The sequence below is a fragment of the Nansenia antarctica genome (genome assembly GCF_963989245.1).
Source record: "Nansenia antarctica genome assembly, chromosome: 13".
NCBI classification, from domain to species: domain Eukaryota; kingdom Metazoa; phylum Chordata; class Actinopteri; order Argentiniformes; family Microstomatidae; genus Nansenia; species Nansenia antarctica.
This window is the reverse complement of record NC_137683.1, coordinates 8,670,918-8,694,806: the sequence shown is the minus strand read 5'-3', so window position 1 is coordinate 8,694,806 and position 23,889 is coordinate 8,670,918. Positions and strand designations below refer to the sequence as shown.

General features: G+C 42.8%; 1 protein-coding gene across 10 annotated transcripts in view; it reads left to right on the top strand.

Moving 5' to 3' along the window:
- Positions 1–1,178: 1,178 nt before the first annotated feature.
- Positions 1,179–23,889, top strand: part of ntng1a (netrin g1a) — a gene marked incomplete at its 5' end in the record, with an annotated part of 108,219 nt that continues 85,508 nt past the window's right edge. For all 10 annotated transcript variants that reach the window (XM_080543866.1, XM_080543862.1, XM_080543859.1 and 7 more), the window contains one exon: positions 1,179–1,424. In XM_080543866.1, coding sequence (XP_080399992.1) covers positions 1,179–1,424 — 246 coding nt within the window. The remainder of the gene's footprint in view (positions 1,425–23,889) is intronic.

Genomic DNA, 23,889 nt, shown 5'->3' with positions numbered 1-23,889 from the left:
GGCCCTGCGGATGACTCATACTAGTCTTTCAATGAGAAAACATGCAGTGTATCATGGTATGAACTATGAATTATGAATAGATGTTTTTACATGTATTTCGAGATAAAAATACGACAAAATAAATGTCAAAAAGATTCCAATCAATGGTCCTGACCGGAAACTACCCTGACATTCTACTCTGGTACGGTTAGATCTGGAAGGACTAGATTAGGTAAGAAAAAAACATAGCGTCGAATCTTATGCTCCAAAAAAGATTCCGTTCAAAATAGAGCAATTGATCTTTCTCGCTGAGGTTGGAAAGGGTGGATTAGAACCGCATGAGACATGATATCAGAAATGAGGTGTGGGCTTAGTGTGAAAACATCAGGATCCAATTTACCTTGATGGCTTTGGTTATCCTATCCCTCTGTTGTGATGTACACAGTATGCCGACCTGGCACCCCGTTAGCAGGCTGTACTCTCTCCCCCGTCTGCTAATGCTCCCTCTCTGTCAAACTCTATCCCCCCTACCCGGTATTCACCTCCCTCTCTCTCTCTCTCTGTTCCCTACAGCGCCTGGTTGCCGGGCGGAAGAGAAAGATGATTGACAGCAACCGAAGCTGAGAGGCCCCTGTCACTCATCTCTCCCATCAGCGTGTCAAAAGGACTGGGGGCACTGCTCACTCGTGCCTCCCTCTTTCCTACTCCTCCAACCACCGCCTCATCCTCCATTCATCCTCGTCCTCCTCTTATCTCGTCAACGGGCCGTCGACCCCCGCGACCCCGGGCGGCAGTGATCCTCCGCCAGCCAGCCGGAGAGACGTCTGCCAGACCTGGAACGGAGAGAGAGAGAGAGAGAGAGAGAGAGAGAGAGAGAGAGAGAGAGAGAGAGAGAGAGAGAGAGAGAGAGAGAGAGAGAGAGCGAGTGAAAAGACTCCAGACAAAAAACAAGCGGTGGCCCTTACGCTCGGCCTGTACCCAAGCTGCTAACAGGAAGTTGGCATGCTGCCATATTCCTCTGGCTCCCCTCTTTCCTAAAGGTTGGATTATTTGATAAACTCTCTGTCTCCTCTTTTTTCCCCGAGGGAGGAGAAAGGGAGTCCTTGTTGAAAGAGCGACAGCCATTTAGAGGAGGTCCATACTCCCCAACAGCCATTTAGAGGAGGTCCATACTCGGAAGCGGTGAGAGAAGAGCAGCGATGCGTTTCCCTCTGGTGTTGACACTGCAAGCGGTGTGGGGGAGTGTATGTCAGGCCATGCAGCACTACCCCGCGGCTTGGGGACACTACGACGTGTGTAAGTCACAGGTGTACACAGACGAAGGACTGACCTGGGACTACATGGCCTGTCAGCCCGAGGCTGCAGACATGACAAAGTACCTGAAAGTGATGCTGGACCCTCCCAACATCACCTGTGGGGACCCACCTGAGACCTACTGTGCCCTGGTAAGTTTGTCCTACTCTCAAATGCTACTTTTACTGTGCTATTAACTTTGAACATTGTTGGTAGTAGAGATGCACCGATACCACTTTATTTTCAGACCAGGTACAAGTACTTACATTTGGGTACTTCCTGATACCGAGTACCATGAGTACTTAATAATACCATTACAGTTCTAACAATGACTTTGATTTGATTTTTTTTTTTTTTTTTTTACAGATTATGAAAGTGCAGATTGTAAGCTTTAAAATGATGTGCCATACATTGAAATCTAAAAGTAGTTGAAGAAGATGCTGGTATGCTGAATGTTGGTACACCCAAATACCAGCTCTTAATCAGCTCTTAATCAAAACAGACACGTTTGCTATCATCCCGTTGGTAGCTAGCTGGCAGTTAACAAAAAACATTGCTATGTAATATCTAACTGCATGTTTAGCACATCACAACATGTAGATAGAACATGAACATGCTAAAAGCATTAGGGCTGCAACAACGAATCGATGAAATCGATAAAAATCGATAATGAAATTCGTTGGCGACAAATTCCATTACCGATTCGTCGGGTCTTGTTCCATAACAAACCTACTTCCTGTTGACGCACGCCACGCTGTCTTGCGGAGCCGCCGCGGCGGCTACATTTAAATCATGGCGGAGGCGGAGAAAACGACTCGACCGAAATCGTCACATTAAAAGCTACCCTCAGCAGGGTAAGTTATACGAGTTTAACGTTGGCTGTACTCATGCCATACGTTGCGTTTTGAAGTGAGGATCATTCGTTTCACTGGCACAGCTGTAGGCCTAAGTTAGTTATTCTCGTTTATCTAATAGATTCTCCCAATTGACCTATTGTATTTTTAGCTTGCTATTCGCATTCTATGCCTTCAGCACCGGAGTATGCTCATAGTCACTTGTATTAGTAAGGAGATGCACTTGTGAGTTCTGGCGAAGCTTCAGCTAAATGACTGTAATGTAATGCGATAGCCAGTGAGTGTTTGCTCGCATTCATGAATTCAATATTGCATGACAAGTGTATTTAGCTAGCTGGCTAACGTCAGTGGTAGAGCAGAGGTGATAAGCTAAAGGCTAGCTAGTGGTAGCCTACCAAGCTACCCGTGAGTTAGAGTGAGGCACTGACTGTAGCCTGTATGGAGTGAGAGGACACATTGCATTGTTGGAGCATATCTGTTATATAAAAACATTAGTGTCTTGTCTGTAGCCTATATTGCACTTTGGGTTACTGACCTTTACATTAAGCAAAGTTATTACCTAAAACAATGCATGTATTGAGCTAGAGTTCAACTACTTTATTGAAACAATATACCGCCATAGTCCATGGCCTGTTGTTAAACCTATTTGATGTAGCAAAGACTTTTTTATTTATATTATTTATATATTTTTATTAATACTTATTCATTTTGCACATGTATATGTATAGGCCTGGCTGATTTAGAAAACATAAAATAAAATTAGCAAAAGAAACATTTTTTTCCATTTTTATCCGATTAATCGATTAACGAAAAAATAATCGGCAGATTATTCGATTATCAAAATAATCGTTAGTTGCAGCCCTAAAAAGCATATAACTACACATAGCTAGATGATCACAAAGTCCTTGCTTTCGAACGGTCCTAAAACGTATGTGTGTCACTAACACTCATCGGAGTACTGGAAGGCCAACAATACAGTTAATCGAAAACAAGCTGAATTCGCTGACAAATTATAAGTATTTAGTGATCCTAAAACTGTTGTTTGTTTTATTGAGTGGGCTCTTCAACACTTAAACTTTCGTAATATGAAAAAAAGACTTGGAAATTCCCGACTTGTTTCCGACCTCTTTCACCAGACCCTGTCACATGGACAGGACTTAGCAGAGTACAGTTTGCAGTCCGCTCTACTTTTGTCGTCATCGTCACTTATCCTAAAATATCTCCAAACTGCTGCTGACATTTCTCCTCCTCTGCCTACCTCCTACGAGAGGTTACGTTACGTTGCCGTAAACTTTAAAGTGGTATTGGGAGCAGTTGTATCAGAGTACTTTTACGAGGTATCAGTATCGGGTACGAGTATGAGTACTGGTATCGGTATGGCTGCATCCCTAGTTGTTAGCCCCTAAGGGTTCTTGTGTTTGATGGATTTGAACAGTAGAAAACACACACACACACACACACACACACACATGCACCCTCTTTGAATGTGCAAATGAGTAATGAATTCAAATTCCCATATGAATTCAGCTGGTGTGACACCCTCAGTAATGGCAGCATACATGATAGATGAACATTTAATCTCCTCTCAAAAAGGGAGCTAAGTAATCATGTATGTAGATCTCTTATGGGCCGGGGGCCATATACTGTACAACCACCTCATTTTGCTTTATTCCTTCCGTCTAACAGTAAATACAAAGCGAACACACAACATATGATGTAACATTTACATGACAATGTAGCCCCGTCATGTGTGAGCCGTGGCAAAATCAAAATATATCAACGTCAATTTCCTTCACACTTAAATTTATCGCTTTTCATAAATGGACTGCATAGCACCTTATTCCAAAGCGCTTTACAATGGCCTCTCATTCACCCCTTCACACACACATTCACACACCAACGGTGGCAAGCTACCATGCAAGGCAAGCGGCCCACTCATTGGGAGCAATTTGCATTGTCACCTCGACACATGGCCAGCCGGGGATCGAACAGCCGAACCACCGATCTTGTGATCTTTACACGCTTTAACTCCTGAGCCATCGCCTCCCCTTTTCATAAGATGCCTTTTTCACTCTCATTCTGCTCACGTGGCCATTCTCAATGACAGGGCCTCCATGAAAAGGAGCCTCAAAACATTGTGTCGTAGCATTAGAAAATGAACAGCACGCAAGAGAGAACCACTTGAAAGTTAAACTTGCTTTGAGGACCAAAGCTGACCGTCTTTTGTGAGAGGTTTTATAGTGTAAATATTTAATTAGAAAAGGAACTCCTCGTTGTTTGGGTTCATCCCTTAGAAAATCACAGCTGGCAGCCTTCGTAGTGACACAAAAACAAGTCCATTGGTGTTTACCAACCCCTCAAAGATTCTATCAGAACAAATGCACTCTTCAAAATTTCAAGAGCTCTAAAGATAAATAGTGAGAGGTTCCCAGAAAGTAGTTACTTCAGGAATACAAATAGACAGTCACTATCAGCCAAGAGACGAAAGGAGAAACAGAGAGAGAGAGAGAGAGAGAGGCAATGAAAAAAAAAGGCACAGTGACTGAAAAGTGAATTATTCAATATGTTTTGTAGCTAATGTGTTTTATTCATAGGATACATTATTCAGCCCGACATCTCAGAGGCACTTTTGAAAATGCTGACTCCATGATCGACTTCCGAGGTTGGCTTGAGACGGCTGTCCGCCATCACTGGGGGTCAATGTCAAAATTGGGTCATTTTCCGCTATCCCCGTGGGGTACTGAGCGGCACATACCCCTGGATGTACTCCTTATTGGTCCTGCCTTGGAGGAAGGTATTGGGTTGTTCTGAACTCGACAAATTAATGATTTCCCGTGTCTCTATGCCCGCGCTATTGCAGTCACCCAAACTTACTTTCATAGCCAGTGGTTCAATCATGTCATTCTATTTAGAGATTATTTAGTCCTTTAACCGTCCAACGTTCTTTTATTGCATCGGCCACGCTATTTCTACTGCAAATGGCATACACTGTTGCACTCGTTTCACTGGCCGAGTCCATTTCAGTCAATTAAATAAGGACTTGTCACTCATTACTGTAGCTTAACGCAAAGTCAGCCCCTGGCCTAACCAGTCACAAATCAACTCGACTATCGCAGCGAAGAATATGATTCCTTGCACTTTAGTGCCGTCCTTTGCAGTCGGTTTGCGTTTACTTGACAGTATCACAGGACGCAATCAATGTTGGAGCAATTAACATTGAAATGCCAGCTACAGCGACGGCGCTGCTGAAACACTGCTTTGCCAATAGCAGTTTGCATTATGAATATGACCATTCCGTATTCAGGCAATTACCATTAGTGTTGGTTATCGGAGAATTACATCTGTGTTAATTGATTTGGGCTCATATGCAGCCAAGGGTCTGGGCCTCTCCTTCCAGGGCCAGACAGAGAGAGATTGTGAGCTGTGCTCGAGGTGTGCTGCTATCAGGTTCCGCTCGTCCTAAGGCAGGCGAAGCAGGCAGACAGCACCCCCATCTAAAGAAAAGCCTTTATGTCGCTCCCAGCTCAATGACCTTTGCCATAGCAATAACTTGACCCCTAGTGAACTATATCACACAGCTCTGCCATGATATTAGATTTCTCAGTCCCCTCTAGTTATATGAGTTATACACTTCAGTCTCACCACTCTGGAGGTGCGTCCAGGTGGGGACTGTTCTGGAGGGATTTCAGCTTCATTTGATTTCCAGGTAGATTAAGTTGCTTAGAGCATTCTCTTATAGGGCTCTTAGAGTGTCTCTTATAGGGCTCTTAGAGTGTCTCTTATAGGGCTCTTAGAGTGTCTCTTATAGGGCTCTTAGAGTGTCTCTTATAGGGCTCTTAGAGTGTCTCTTATAGGGCTCTTAGAGCATCTCTTATAGGGCTCTTAGAGTGTCTCTTATAGGGATCTTAGAGTGTCTCTTATAGGGCTTTCACATCGCCAAGGAACCGTTCCAGTTCGCGTTTGCGGCCGGCGCATTCCGACCGAAATGGTTCGGAGCCTGAAAAGTTGGTTCTCAAGCAGGAACCAAAACATAGAACAGTCACGTCGTCAGTGGGTGTGTCATATTCTCGGCTGCAAAGACCAGCAAGAAGGAAGTAGACCAAATGTAATCTAATCTAAATCTAATCATTAGTGATCCAAAAAAGTATCAAAAGTTTCATCATTCTCTCTTCCTCACATGCTCAGCAAACACACACATACGCACACGTGCGAACGCGAACTTCGTAATCCATTTCTATTCCAGTAACGGAGCAGCTGGTTAGTAAGAGAACGCGTGTAGAAAGTGTCTTTTGTTTTGTTTCATAGAAAATTGTGTTTATTTCAGATACTGTAGTGGAAGATATTATCCTAATTTCCAGTGAAGTAGCTGCCATCTTGTTGTGACATTTTTGTTTATCCCGCCCCTTCATCGCCCAGCGTTGATGACGCGGATGGTTCCGGTTACACTGGTATGAACCCGGCTGGTTCGCCAGACAGCACCAAGGTTCGGAGGTTCCAGAACGCGAACCGGAACGGTTCCTTGGCGGTGTGAAAGCCCTGTTACTCATATATTAGTCATATATTACCATATTCCTAGGTATCATCATAAAAGTATGAGCAAGCATGATCAAAAGTTTTGTGGCACGCCACAGTGAGTTAGTCAAACCCAGGGGTCTTGTTGTTTTGGTATAATTTTGCATATTTCTTCAACTCTTTATTATGCAGATGTGAATGCATAAACACAATGTACTGTATGTCAAGAGAACAAGTCGAAGCATGTGTGTGTGTGTGTGTGTGTGTGAGTGAGAGAATGTGTGTGTGTGTGTGTTTGTGTGTGTGTGTGTAAATGTACTCCCTTGCTTTACAACCAGGAAGTGCTGATGACAGCTGAAACCTCACTCCTGGAGCGCTGAGGTGGATTTCATAGCCAATCAGAACTAAATGAGGAAACAAAAATATTATTAAAGAGGTCCTGTTGCACCAGGACACCGGCCTAGCATTATGAGGCCATCATTAAAGGTATTCCTAGGTGGCAAGGTTGCTACCTAGCGCAACATATTCTTGACTATGGGTTCAATTTACCACGCGGAGACATGCTTCAGTATGTAATATGTTTTAACATTAGACGTGAGGAAGGCATACTTGTAAGGAGCCACCTCCATTTTTAAATGAAGAATAACATGACCAACATGCATGTAAAATGTATTCGTCCCTAACTCAAAATAGTATAGAAAACCTTACTCACCTTTTCGTGAGCTTAGAATTATAAGGTTCTATCTCCGTTTAGGGTAGTTCAGAGATATTATTGAGGGTCAAAGTTTGTATATGCCATTATCTTTTGTGAGATGGAACCTTTATATTTGATGAATTACTAACTCAAAAATGTCAACATTTAAAAAAAATAACACCACACAAGCGTTAATAAACACCTAATGGATCAGGTTATGTAAAAAACTAAATTTTGACAAAAATGGAGATAGAACCTTATAATTCTAACGTCACGTTTTGTTAACCAATAAAAGGGAGAGCACTGCTTGGGTTTGTGTTTTGATATAATATACTGACCTTTCTCTAAGCTTGTCCTGATTACAGACCTCTCAACCAGGCAGGAGGCATTTTAACTCCTAGTACCCCCCCCCCTGCGCCACGCCATCCCTCCAGAGGCTCACAGATGACATTTCCTTGAGAAACGACCGTGCTGTCAGCAACAATAAGCCTTGTTTCATATTTAAATGTGTAGCTCAGTGAAAGCAAAAGGGAGAGGGAGAGAGGGAGAGTTTCTCGGGCGACAATGTTGTCTCAGACAAATGGTGACATTCTATTTAATCAAATAATTTATTTATGCTATTTTCATGAGGAGCAATTGGAAAACAAGGCACAAGGCGCCTTTTCTAAAACTGCTGACGTCCAAATGAAGTTGGACCCTGGGAAATATTAGCATTTTAACTGCACTGGAAAAAACGAATTACTTATTCAATAGAACTATTGAACATCAGAGGAGTATTAAGTAGACGTTGTCCATTAATGTGCTTTCTTTCATCCTTTTCAATCTAGAGTTGAATCGAGGAGTAGTGAAATGAAAAGAAGCACGAGTTCTGTATCCGAACTAAAACTTCAAAGTGAATCTATTTCTCCATGCTGGGACTATAATTTAGTCGTGATTTAGGATCACTGTCTCGATGACCAAAAAAGTGGTTGAGCTGTTGCTATGTAGTTTCTGTAGATGTTTCATTTACAAATCCGTTTTTTTTTATTGAATTCATCAATGAATCCACACTCACACACTTTATTTCTTTCAGATGTTTTAACTTCCCAACAACCCCTCAACAAAAAGCCCATCAACAACACAAATCACACACTAACCCAGGGAAACAGAAATCTCAGATTAAACATGGCCAGTATTAATCTGAGTGGAATATTGAATCCAAGCAACACTTGAAGGTTATGCACAGCAGTGCTCCTTCTCTTATCCGTCTGCCTCTAGCAGGTGCAAGAGAATCCCATTAACAAGGTGATGGCTGAAATGGCCATGTCCGGTTTTAATGGCGTGTCGCTGCCTAGCCAGGCGTGGCTGGCCACCTCTGCCTGTCCACAGTGACACGGAGCGGAGAGGCGAGTGGCCGCTCTGTAACAGGACAGCTGGTGTGAGACGCCGCCTCCACACACTACTGAGATCACTAGTACTTATCACTACGTGACGTTAGAATTAGAAGGTTCTATCTCCATTTTTGGTCATTTTTTTTTTTTTTACATAATCTGATCCATTAGGTGTTTATTAATGCCTGTGTGGTGTTATTTTTAAAAAGTTGACATTTTTTAGTTAGTAATTAATAAAATACAAAGGTTCCATCTCACAAAACATAATGGAATGTAAAAACTTTGACGCTCAATATCTCTGAACTGCCCTAAACGGAGATAGAACCTTATCATTCTAAACGGAGATAGAACCATATCATTCTAAACGGAGATAGAACCTTATCATTCTAAACAGAGATATAACCTTATCATTCTAAACGGAGATAGAACCTTATCATTCTAAACGGAGATAGAACCTTATCATTCTAAACGGAGATAGAACCTTATCATTCTAAACGGAGATAGAACCTTATCATTCTAAACGGAGATAGAACCTTATCATTCTAAACGGAGATAGAACCTTATCATTCTAAACGGAGATAGAACCTTCTTTACCTACTAAAATATCTACCTGTACCAAGCTGCTATTTACACACAACGACCACTAGTTGGCCGCTTGTAAATTAGCCTGCTTCCTACACAGAAAAAACAGCAAAATAGTTTCATACTAGCTTATCCTGATGTGATTTAGAAAATGTAAGGATACTGGGTGGTAGAACGCACATATCTAGGAAAAGTCATGAAAGGAGGGTCCCGAAATGTTATCGAGTGCAAAGATATAACATGTTTCTTTACTCACAGGGGTCAAATGACGGCTGTTCTAGTGTTAAGGACACATGGGTTGGGTAAGCTATAGGGTAACCTGGTGTACATATCAGACAGGGATACATTTTTAGAGATAAGTTGTTTATCATTAGAGTTCAAATGTTTCGTTATCACACATAATCATCATTATCCTCATGGTCATTATCATTATCATAATCATCATTATTATAGTCATATTCATGAATCATCGTCATCGTCATCACCAGCTGCTGCTGCAGTGTTATAGAAGGGTCATTGTATCCATATTCATTTCATCATGGTCATCTTGATGATCTTTGACAGATTCTGTAGATCAGAAACATTCTGGAGAAACAGGAGTAATGCAGAATAGACCTATCGCTAAGCCATGGCCCAAAATAAAAATTGTCCAATCATATCACAGCGAAAGTCCGAAACCTCGGCAGAGAACTCGGACAAACAACTCGCTAATATCTGATGGTGAAAAGCTTCTAGACTAAATATTCTCGTCATCTTTAAAAAAAACATGTCTATTACTTACTCTCAGTTAAATTTGAACTCCCGCCATTATAAGTCGTTGAATGTCATTCAGTCAGTCAGTCAACTGTCAGTGAAGAATCTGAGCGAGCGTTGTTTGTTTGTCCCAGTTTTCAAAGAGGGGCCGTGGCTTAGCGATAGGTCTGTTGCAGATACAAACTTCTGTACAGTCAGAGATGATTCACAGGAATAAAAGAAGCAGATCCATCAAGGCAGTTAGTGTGGAAGGCAGCTGTGTCTCCAGTTGTCTATCTGGGGTCCATCAGGCCATTCAGTATCTGCCACAGCATGTGTTCTGCCACAGCAAGATAAGAGAGTTCTACCCTCCCATGATGCTCTCTGTCAAGTTTTCATCAGCATATATTTGGCCTCGCTGTAATGTAAGCAGAGCGGTGAGGACAACAGACTCAAACAGCGGAAATTTCCCATTATCTCTGTGTGCCGTGTCTGTGTTTCCAACGTAAAATGATATATTTGAACAGGATAGGCAGGCAGTGTAAGATGCCATTCCGAAATGAATTTACGGACAATATAACAGATAAAGAATGAATGGGTTTTCTATCTCGGGGCGACTTTGAGAGACAGAATCCAACTTTCTTCGTCCCCGTTTTTTTTCTCCCACAATCATAACTCTTCATCCATTTTGAAATAAATGATTTCGGACGGATTAGCATAGACATTCCCCCAAGTAGCTGTCGAGCCTTTGCTATTGACAACTAGTCATCAAAATCCATATTGTCTCGATGGTAATAATATGCTGAGCACATTCATCCCAAATGAATTGGAGACTCATGAATAAAATGAGTTTGATTTCGACAGTATGACACAGGTTTTTTTTGTCATAATATATTCTATTTTACCAAGGTTTTTCCTTTCTCTCCTTCTAATGCAACGCGAGCGCCAAATCCCTCTCATGGTAATAGGGCTTTTGTTGCGTTTCACAGTTCATCACGCATGGAAATTATCGTCTGAAACCCCCTCTGTGTATCGGCTTCTAAGAATAGACTGTGATACAGTAGTAGCCCATCTGAAGCGGGGCTCTGGGATCCATTGACTTTTAATTGCTGTTAGCGCCTCTGGGGCGGCCATCCCCTCGGCTCTCACTCTGCTGTCACGCTTGTTGTGTTGGACGGCCACACTGACTTTCACACTGCTTCACTTGCCAAGGCACAGACCCTCCTCACACACACACCCACCCACAACACACACACACACGCACACTCACACACAAGACACACGCACGCACGCACACACACACACACACACACACACACACACACACACACACACACACACACACACACACACACACACACACACACTGTCACACACCCACCCACAACACACACAGGATTAGAGCAGCCGTGTGAATTTATGTAGAATGCTGCTACACACACACACACACACACACACTGTCACACACCCACCCACATCACACACACACACACACACACACACACCATGATAGCAGGGACAAAGACACACTAATACACACATTTGAGAGGGACTTTTTCCTTAAAACATTTTTATGCAGATGTGAATACTGATGGGTATGGAGGGAGATAAGTAATCAGTAGGTCATGTCAGATGAACGGGTCACTGATCCCATCCCTCATTTAGATGAATGGCAGACGGTCAGGAGGTGCTGTATTCAGACACACAGCTGCCTCCTTCCCACAGCACCATGACCAGGACACATTTCCATCTCAGACCCATGAACTACCTTTTAAAATGGCCACCTGCAAGTCCTGCCTGACCATGTGGATTTTGAGGAAGGGAGAGCGGAAAAAAGGGAAACTTGACAAAAACGAACAAGATACAGGCTATATTGTTTCCTGTGAGAGGTTGGGTAGTAGATGTAATAACTCCTTTCTCAAGGAGAAGGAAGGCTTTTTGGAGGAACAAGTTTCTTTAAAAAAACAATGGCTCAAGATGAGTTTTTCTTTTTCCTCTCTTGCTTTCTTCTGATGTTGTTTCCTCCCCTCCTACTGTTGCTGGCCTAGAGGTCATCTCCATTCCCGCGATTGAGGATCACTAAAGGCTGCCTGGCTGAACCTGACAGGCCTTAGACAAGCCCCGGGATTACCATGACTGACAGTTGGAAAATACAATGAACTGTTGGTGTCTGGCCCATGCTGAGCACAGTCAAAATTTGAAATCAATAGCAATGCTATCAGAACTGGAAATCAAATGCAGAATACTTCCCTTGGACGTCAGGGAATTTGATCTAAATGCTGATGTCTATTGGCAACCCTATGTACAGCTTAGTGTAATAAAGAGGTTTGTGGCAAACTATAAAACGGTTGCCGTTTCTCTGAACATTTTCCTCTACATCGTAAGAGAAAGAAAACGCGTTTGTGTTTGTGTGTAGGAAGTTACCTCAGAGCTCGCATCCGTTCCGCGGGACGGAGGGGGAGGATTGGTCAGCACAAGAGAAGACACTAAAAAGGAACTCGCTTAATTAAAGAGACCCAAAACCAGGGCAGCTATTTACTCTAATTCTGACATAAATCTGTGGTTATCGCACTAGCAAGACCGTCTCCCCCGTTTTAGGAGGGACCCAGGAGCATTCGGTTAATGAGGAGCTTCCCTGATGAAGCAGTGAGAGAGTAATAGTTTATTTCGGGGGGGGAAAAAAGAACAAAAGGGGCTGAATTAAAGTGTGGGTATGTAGTTACCAGAGTGCCTCCTCTGTGGATATTGAGATGGTTAGCGTTTTATTACCCGAGTCAGGACACTAATCGGTAAATTGAGTCCGGACTTGCAGTGTCTGCAGGTCTTGTGGACCTACAGGCCATGGATATACATGGCTGGCATTTCAACCTCTCCGTCACACACCCCCTCTCTCTGGGATACTGTCTGGCTTGCTTTTTTCCCTAATTAGCCATTTGTTTTATTTCTTTATACATACAGTAGCTGGTGTTGCTTGTTCGCCGCTTCTCCTCCTGAAATGTAGATATACTTATACTAGATATACTTATACTAGATATACTTACACTAGATATACTTACACTAGATATACTTACACTAGATATACTTACACTAGATATACTGTCAGTATACAGAGTAGATCGTCCTACAAAGACACTTAGATTTAGATTTAGTAATCTAAAAATTAATTAGACCCCTATAGTTTCTTTTATTTATTGATTTTTGTTTCTTTTTATTTTACTACTCGATCTTTTCAGTTTGTAAAGCGTCTTTGAGTGTCTGGAAAAGCGCTATATAAGTCCTATGTATTATTATGATTATGATTATGATTATTATTATTATACAGTAGCTGGAGGTTCTTTGTTGCAAGTCACTGGCTAAAACAAAGGCATAAGAAACCGGAACTGTACGGAAGAAATTACACTTTAAATAATCAATAATTACACTTGAATTTATAAAGAAGTTACACTGTCTGTGTTAAATGGTATTCGTTATTTAGTCATGGAATGCAGTCAGCAATTCAAAGACCTGGCATGGAATATATGAAATATAATTTAAATTTTTTGTCTGCACAGCAGAGGGGTCTAAATGAAATTATTCGGTTGCACGCACCAGACATTAGACATCACTCGGGGACCCCATACACATTGTTCAGTCTTTGAAGGCTATCTCTCCTTTAATCATGCTATTTGTGTTTCAGTCTATTCCCCAGCATTAGCATGACTGCCCCAACTGACAGACATTCATAATAGTGAGCTTTGTATTTTAATTTGTCTGCTTCCTTCATTTGTCAGTTTCCTGAAATCTTGTCAAGTTCTTTCTCTGTGTTATAGTATTAGCTCGCTTACTCTCTCATCATGAACGTCAGCTCCTTTAACATGACTGTATAAAACACTTTGGGTGTGGTAACTGGCAGTACCAGCTGTAGACTCAAGACTTTGTTCAACTATTCTACATAGCGTCCTGTTCATCTCATTTGATTTGAGTACAGTTTCTTCTGTTCAACATTCGATTTTCGGACCCCCCAGGGTTCCCCTAGGCCTAGTGAACGTCTGATTGTCACCTCTGAATTGAGGTAACAGAATTAGGGGTTCTGAATCGAACCCAGGTTCTCTGAAGAAGATGAGGAAGATCTCTTGTTATGGGACACGAATTCTGTGTACCCATCAGCGTATTCAATCACGCTTCCACAGGCTGAGGATGCCTTCAGACACACAGCCCCACCTCATGCATAGAGCGCACATTTCTTCAGCAAACTACTCTTCACCAGCTGAGCATGAGAGGGCCAGCAAAGTCAGGGGTCTCCCTCATCTCCTTCGGAGAACCTTGGTTCCATGCCTAACCCCTAGTTCTCTTTCGGTCGGCTCGATTCGACCCCTCGCTATGGGACACTTGCAAAACGCCCTGATGATTGGCCGGTCACGTCCAGGCTGGAAAACCTTTGAAAGCCCAGCAGTCTGCAGAATCTATCTCTGAGACAAAGACACCCTTGAACAGGCTGCCAACCCACAGGTGGAGTGCACCCGGATGCCCAAAGTCCCTGACACTTGTAATCCTCAACATGGCGTGACGTTAGAATTATGAGGTTCTATCTCCATTTTTGTCCAAATTTAGTTTTTTACATTATCTGATCCATTAGGAGTTTATTAATGCCTGTGTGGTGTTATTTTGAAAATGTTGATTTTTTTTTGTTAGTAATTAATAAAATACAAAGGTTCCATCTCTCAAAACATAATGGAATGTAAAAACTTTGACGTTCGATATCTCTGAACTGCCCTAAACGGAGATAGAACCGTATAATTCTAAGCTCACGATGGAGAGAGGCACTGTGTAGAGTAGACCCTTGGCAATGTTTGCAAAGCAGACAACAACTGATCACCGACCCTGAACGAGGCCGTCCTCCTCGCCATCTAAATACACAGACTGCATACTGGACAGTGCCCTTCCTCCGGAGAGGAGAAGGCTATGAATGGAAAGGGAGCAGTACACCATGACTTTGGGAGTGAATGCTGCGTTAGGGCCATTATGTAACCCTTGTGTTGCGAGAGGCACACTGGGTATGTAGGATGGAACGACAGCACACTCACACGCTTGGCCAAAGTGATTGCAAGAAGAATCGTCGGAGTAAAAAAAAGATCTGTCCAAGATTTACAGCATGCCACCTCATCTGTGAGACATGGTGCAGGGGGTGTGAGGTTTGGGCATGTATAGATGCCACTAGAACTGGCTCACTTGTCTTAATTGATGCAACATCTTGTCTTGCCCGATGCAGACACTTCATCATACAGTAAGGCAATGACCCAAAACATACTGCCATAATGACAAGGGAGTTTTTCAGAGAACAAAAAGTGGAAAGGTCTTGACTGGCCAAGTCAATCTTATGGGGGGGTTTTGGTGCTTAATGGAGCAAGAAGCTTCTTAACCCCGTTTACTCCTGTTCTATCTCCAAGTTGAGCGATCAGACATGACTAAAAGGTAAGGACTTCAAAACAATCTGGATCCGTCGTCAACATGAGACTGAGAGTATATGAATACTGAACCAACCCTTTAACCCATAGTGTAACATTTCAAATCTTGTCTGACACTATACAGTAGCAGTAACACACGTCATGTTGAATCTGTTCTCACAGACTACATATGTAAGCATGTCATTAGCGGATGTTCATTTGTAATCACTGATCATCGTAACTACTCATAATCTATCTCCGCTAAATCGATCTATCGACGCTAAACAACATTAGTGATTCGGTAGCTCACCATGAGGTTAGTGGAGCCAGTGAGTCTCATGGGGCTCGTTTATTTACACTCTGTCTTTAAAACGCCTCATATGAGACTGTACACATGTATGAAAAGGCAAACAGTATAAAATCCTCTTTGCTGAGGCAGCCACTAATTCTCTATTTTTTTTTCTCGATTTGGCTACGAAACGACTAAGCAATTTGTTTTATTCCCTGTTGAATAAATTACGCCTTACTAATAATCCTAATTAGTTCTCCTAATGTATTTTATTCTCCTCCAGCGTTCCCTCTTATGTGCAACTAAAGGTGGAATTCATAATGCGGCTGTGTTCCAGTCCCCCCTTTTATACTATGTGTGTTGTTTTTTGTTGACTTTAAAATAGATGCTACAGGTTTTTTGGGTCACAAATTCTTTACATAAACAATTTTGCTGTATGGTTCATGATCAAATGGGTATTAGATGTCTTATCTCATTACAGCACACAGAGCAACATCAGCTTGTTCTCATCGGAGTGAGGAGATGTGCCCCTCTTTGTCTAATCAGGTCATTTCTTATTATTATTTTTTATTTTTTTCAGATTTTATCCCTTTTTCACCCAATTTGGTATCCAATTGAACCCAACCTAGCATCCAATTATCCCCTGCCTATTGCGTAGGATCCGCCGCACGACCCCGTGGCCGGCAGCCCCAGGCAGACTAGCTGACTGGCTCCTCGAGCCCAGCACCGTTATTCCGGCACCCCGGGGGCGCTGTTGCGCGACGGATCCTTGTCCGGAAATATTCCTATACCGCCCTCGGGAGCGGCCGCTCAATATGCCGCTCCCTGTGTGTGCCCCGGCCATATCCGGGTCTGGCGAGCTGGGATTCGATCCCAGTCCCCGGTGGGCAGCTTGCACTAGTGGCTAGTGCTTAGACCGCTGCTCATATATTTGACTATTTCAGGGACCTGTTTTTGGCGAACGAGTTGCTAAAATTCTACCAAAAAAGCTCAAAGTAAAGTAACAACATTAAACATGATCATTGTTTTTTTTAAACCGATAAGAACCAACTGAACTGAATGCCACAGAGACCTGAGTGCTAATAACCTTATGGGGGGGGCCTGGTGGGACCTCTAATAATCAGTGTATTGATGGAGATTATTTTGATCTGTGGGGCAACTTTTGGAGAACGGATGAAAGCATGCGTGCGTGAACGTGCTCCCGAGAGCCATGTGGCACCTCCTGACACGGCTTAGCGCTGCCAGAAGATAACGACACTCGGTAAGCCGCTCACCGCACCAGCCCACAGGGTTCCTCCTAATCGTCTTTGTTGGAAGTTGTTCGGATTTCCATTTCCAAACTGTCAATTTTAGGAGTGCTAGAATTGATTTTGGATGCCAACAAACATTCAATGTAAAAACCAGTTGGAATAGATTATGAAAGGTGGGTGAATGGAATTCGTGAGCTTAGAATGATAAGGTTCTATCTCCGTTTAGGGTAGTTCAGAGATATTGAGTGTCAAACTTTTTACATTCCAATATGTTTTGTGAGATGGAACCTTTGTATTTTTAATGACTAACTCAAAAATGTCAACATTTTAAAAATAACACCACACAGGCATTAATAAACACCTAATGGATCAGATTATGTCAACAAAAAAAAAAACTCAATTTTGACCAAAAATGGAGATAGAACCTTCTAACGTCACAAATTGTTTTCATCCAGAGAGGGTTGAAGATTCCCATGCACACTCAACTGATAAACCAGTCAGATATACTAACAGTACACCCTAGTTTGCGTAAAGCTGTTTAAATTAGATGATCATATAGCAATCAAGCATTTCACTGTTCAACACGCTAGCCTCCTCAGTCTGATGACTGGGACATTCTGAAGCACTACTGTTCTAATTGGAGCAGGAGAGAGTGGAAGGAGAGGAGCGAAAAGGAGGGGTAATCTATGTGTGATCATCAATCTAGTGTTGCCGTTCAGCACATAATATTGGTTTAATTTGGAACGGGAGCAGATTGGCTGCTCAAATTGGGTGTCAAACTATTATGCTGACAGGATGCACGCCTTGCGAGAAGTACTCGTCGCCAGTAAAATATTGGCAGTAAGCAGGTCTGCAACGTTGGGCAATGCCTGGTGTGAAGCGTAGGCAGAGGGTAAAGTATGGCTGGCGTTGTGTTTTCATACGACACCGTCGTTAGCGTAGCTGTTAACACTTTGTTGTTGCCGTCGGCCTCCGCACTTCCTCTCTTCTGAGACTCGAGTCGTGGTTTGTGGTTTGAATAGAAGGCTGGGGAGTGAAGCTACGGTCTTAGGGGATCTGAGAAATATGGGATGATTGGCTAAAACTGTGTTCCAAGCCATGCATCAATCTCTGACAATCACACAGCTGAGAACATATTTATGGCTGAGAAAGGGATGCCGAGCAGTTAAGGGTTAACATATACATGCGCCAATCGGATGGCTTTTGAAAACAAAAAAACATGTCTGACAATTCTCTCGCTTCCAATGATGACACCCCTGGTTACCACAACAATGTACATTTTTCAAACCTAAAATATATATCTAATGTGTCAACACTGTGTATGTATCTATGGTTTCTTAGCCCAAAGTGACATTGACGTGCGCCGCTCCATTCCAAAAGTTGAACACAATTTAATATGGGAGCTCCCAGAGCGCTCCGCTAAAACCAACGAGGTACACGTTGGACAAGGATCACGCCAAAGATCACGTAAAACTCATCCTTCACATTATGCCAAGTTGCCAACATAGGGAGACTGTTACCATTTCCCATTTAGCCATCTTGTTAGCCAGCTGCATTCTGTATTGATAATGATGACAAGAAATGTAAAAAAACAACAACAACAACAATAGGTCAGTTTTATAAACGCAATAATGCACTCCAGGATATACATTGACAGCTGATATCCACACCCTGGAGTGCATTAATGCATACTTATACAACAGTTAGTTCCGACCAAGTAATTTATTGGACAAGAGGCATTCCATGAGTGCTGATATACAGTATAACAGCACTGGGACTTTTAACTGAAATGACCGTTAATACAAAGTAGCTAGCCTGCAGATGTTTGTGTTCAGGTTACTAGGCAACAGTCCAGTTGCGGAACTATTTTTTACGCCTGCGGCCTCGTACCTACGACCGAATCACAGCCGTGCTGATATTCAGTATAACAGCACTCCCTCTTGTGTGATATTGCTTAATTAATGATTATAGACAGAGATGATAATACACCCCTATCCACAGAGAAGAATGTAGTGATATGTACAGAACTGATGTGCAGAGTAGTGATTCTGGACCTACTATGTATTAGATACACTTCCTGCTGCTACACTAAGCATGATCCCAACGTTTTATTTACAGTAGAGTGCCCCCCCCCCCCCCCACACACACACACCTCCTCTAGCCCAACCAGCCTCCATAACGCCTCCCCCTGCCTCCCCCTTCACCCTGCTCTGTCCTTGTATTGTCAACATGCCGCCGTATCATCGGTGTAAGAAATATGGTAGTTACTGTCTTGCCAACTGACTCAGGCCATTTGGGATTGTTACCATATTACTTATTTACGTCTACACAAGTGCAACAGGGGTTGGGGCAAAGGGGCTGATGTTTCAATGCAGGGAAGTTATGCCAACAACGAACACGCTTGAGAAGCCCATATCAAAGTCTCCTTGAAGGCATATACAATATCTGCCCATATGCTACAATTTGTGTCCTGCTTTTGTGTTCAAGCCTAGCAGGCCAAGAAGCCTCTGGGCGGAGACACTAATTGGCATCAGTGGACAATTAACCGGATGGTGCAAATCTGCTTTGTCAACAAAAGCAAACAGTAAATATACTGTAGCTCCAAGCAGAGATGACTCGGGGATGTTATGAGATATCTTGTGTTTTGTAATAACCAGTGTGCTCATAGAAACACAGCCCTTCTCGACAGCAAACGGTAGCAGACAGTACGTTGTCAAGCCGTGTGTGCGAGCAAGAGAGCTACTACGTACTACCTGCCGACAAAAGTCAACAAGAATACAATTCAAGTTAAAATAGCTGTCGCGTGTTTACATTTGTTACATTACAATTCATTCACTGCCCTCGCGATTATCCTCTGCCGTTGAGGCTATGGTGAGTGTCATGATCAGATTTAATCAAACAACAAACAGAGTCTGTTCAACAGAAGTATTATATTCTCATCTGCACGGGGAAGTGTTCCCTACCATGATTAATTCTCTTGGAGTAGCTGGTGGAAACTTGTGTTGGATGGTATATGGCATGACTGTCAAAAGACCCTTTCACACATACGAGCCTTCCCAGTAGATCCCATGCAATTTCCAGGGTCGGCGTATGTCTGAATGCACCTGACCAGGGAAATCCGCTCGGGCAATTACCCTGGTCCAGACCATGTATAATTCCATGGAACGTACCTTGTCGCGGTATGTCTGAATGGAAGCCTGAACATTGCCTGGTCAGTCTCCTTTCACAGCTGTCCTGCATCGCGCAACCAGCAGGGCAGAGCGCATAAGAACTGTCCCAGACTCTGAATATCGCTACTGCTAAATATTATTCCACACTAGACACTACTTAATTTCCAATCATAGTGGAGGTATGATATATGGCAGATATATATATATGGTTCTTTGGTGGAAAGGCTTTTTTTTTAAGGCATTTTTAACGAACTCCCAGCAAAGTCAAAACACGAAAATCTGCGCTCACTACCTTTTCCAGTTGAACATAAACTAAACTATTTAAACGCTGCTATTGTTTGCGAAGTTACAAGATCCTTACATCCCACCATTTTTTCCCCCAAAAAAGTGGTGAAGTTCTAATGTAGCCTATGGAGACGTTGTAGTTGATCCCAAAGTCTGTTCAGACCCAGGCAGCGAGACCAGCAGGACAACACAACTACATTATCATTCTAACTGGATAGTACTTCGTTCAATCATAGTTAGCTAGATTACTTACTTAGCTAGCTTACTTTTGCTTATCAAATGTATATTTTGTGATATAGACGCAGTGCACACACACTCCTCTCAGCTGTCTTTCATCACGCATAGCCCGCAGCGCAGAGCGCATATGTCTAATTGAGTCACCTCGTATTATGCTTATCACCAAGTTCTCCTATACTGTGCTTATGGACTAGTATAGTATGTCTATATCAACGGTAATCAAGTGCTTTAGTTGCCACATATCATACCTCCGTCCCACATGTATTTATCATCATATTTTTCAATATAAAACGGAGGTATGATATGGCAGATATGGTACATGGCAGTCCCACGCGCCCGTCCCGCTCCAGTTCTGCATCCAGTTGAATGCATGTATTGAATGCAATGATTCAAGTAGATCGCGCAACCAGGGAATTGGCGACATGTGTGAAAGGGAGCAACACGGGAATTTACCGGCATTTGGCTCATGTGTGAACGACGAAAATGCCCGCTCGACACAGCTTGGGATTCCATGGAAATGAGAGCGAACTATGTGTAGAAGAGGCTAAAGATCGCTAGCATTTGATTCACACTTCACTGTCTCTCAGATGGAGGCAGATGACAGTTAATTTAGATAGCTTGAGTAGTCCATAGATTGTTCCAGAAATAAGTCACCACATATTTGAAGTGATCATCTACAATTTGCCCAAGTGAGTGAATACCGAGCACTTCATGAGAATGTCAGCATGCTTGGTCATTGACTAATTGTGTTGGGCATTATGACAGTCAATGGCTCCTGGCCCGAGCCAAGATTACTTTTTCATAAGTCACTTTGGATAAAGGTGTCTGCTAAATGCCAACAATGCCAAGTTACTACTGTATAACATAATATACATATTATGTATAAGCCATAGTTCCGTCCTGTCAGTCGTTTCAGCATATGCTGATGACCCACTGCCAAGGATATTTGTTTATGCAAAGGAGACTCTTCCATTCAGCTTTTTTGATCAGGGGACACGTTATGTCGTAATGGCAAAAAAGCCAGAAAATTGCAGGTAATGAGTCTAGTCTCAGGAGAGGTGAGAAAATGCTTCCTAATTACATGTTGTCAGCGCAGTCAACCTCTAGCACTGTTAAGAAGGAGCAAGACACGATCTAGGCCAGTTATTCCGAACGAGTAGCGTTCTCTTTCTCACCGCTTACTTGTTTGATTGCCTTCGTTCCCGCTCATGTGTTTGTTGTTGTTTTTCCAAGTAAAAGACCTGACAGTGAGTGAATACATATTCACCTCTGATTCACTACTGCCTTGTATTTGCTCTCTTATTCATCGTATTTCGTGCCTATTCCATTGGTGAGGAATTCACCTCGTTGTAGTATTGTCGTGTCTGGCTTGAACTGCACCCTCAAGAAATGGAAAAAAGGCTAGTACAATACAATGTCGCATTCAGGTACACTGCACTAATGTTTGTGTTACCTTTTATATAATAACGATATAAAAGGTATTTATATAATAGCCCTTGGCTCACTCGAGATTTTTATTTTGTGAGCCTCAACCTAATGAATATTCAACAGAGCTCAGTTAAGGCTCTCTTCAAGTAGGGAAGCTATACTGGTGAGTGGCAGCCACAAAACATCTTCCCCCCAAATCCCTTCTGGTCGTCTGGCTGCCTCCAGCATAACAATTATAAATCCACATGATAATACCTCTGTCACTGTGACAGCTGTCACCAAATCAGCCATTTTTTTTGTTGTTTGCTTGATTTTGTTGTCTCAAATTAACAAATGTGTCTCCTCAGAGTAAAGAGTTTGTTTCCCTTATGTCCTCTGGGAACATATTTAAAGTCATTTCGGTGAGGTTTTGAGAGACTATGGTTATAATGTTGAATGTTGTGTATGTTGTGTAGATACTGTACCCAAAGGCTGAAAGCATGTGTCTTGTGTTCAAACTGTAAAGCTGTCATTCCAAGCCTTATATCTGATAAATTTTGAACCACACGAAAGCATTTAGCGCCCGTCTAAAAAGGCGTGTGACAGTTGAGTCTTACCGTATGTATGTACGTATGCGTAAATCACAGGCAACACAATCATTACACTAGATTACAGCAATATTATGACAATACATTAAGTTTATGGTCGCCACCGCTCGACCATAAAACTCAGCTGTACTCCTGTGAGTGGGGTCCTGTAGATTAATCAGCTAATGTTGGGAATGGAACAGACAACAATATTTAATCAGCTGACAGCAGCTGGGAGCTAGCGCGGCACCATAATCCTTCCCCCAGACCACCACACTACATCGCCTGCCCCACAGGCTGATGAAAAGGCCTTCAATCAATTCCTCTAAGCGGTAGAGCCTGGGTAGTGGGGGGAAACACGGTTAATAACCTCTGAACTCTGAGTTCCTCAGTGTTGATGTGGGGGGTTGGCGAGAAGGGCTAGAGCATCACTAAGGCTGGAAGTGGATAACTGTCAGAGCGTCTGGTGGAGACATGGCCCCTATAAAATCACTAATCATTAAGGAGAGAAGGAGGCAAACATAACAGTACCACTGTGCTGGGATGAGAGGAGACAGGAGAGTGGTAGATCCAACATGGCTACTGATCACTTCTTTCTGTACAAGAGACCTTAGCGCTTTTGAGTTATCCCTCTCCGTTTCTTTCTCTCTCACTTCTCGCTCACACTCATACAACCGCACACACGTGCACACACACATGCGCACACAGAGCTGGCTCAGAGGAATCAAACTCTACACCAGCTCTCCTCCATACCTCGATTAAACCCCTATCATCACTCTTCTCTTCAAATATGCACTGCAAGCCTGCAAGTGAGAGACAGACACAGACACACACGCACACATACATACACACACACACACACACACACACTGAACCTCCCTTATCACCATCTACCTCATTCTTTACAATCTTTTATCTTTCTCGCTTCTTCTGTCACTCCCTGTCTCTCCCCGTCTGAAATTCCCCGGAGCGCAGACACACACACAGACACACACACACAGAACCTTTGCTACTTAGGTGAACAACACCACTTCTCACAGAAGATCTAAGGCATCTGTATCCAGTCAGACATCCCTCAAACCTTCTCCCCAGTACAAACTGGAATGTAACGTATACTGGGTGGTAAAAACAAGACGTAAGCAGTCTTTAAGCAAGCAAGCCTTAAGCAAGCCTTTATTGGGTTTCTCTATTCGCCTATACCATTCGCATATTGTTTTAATTGCAT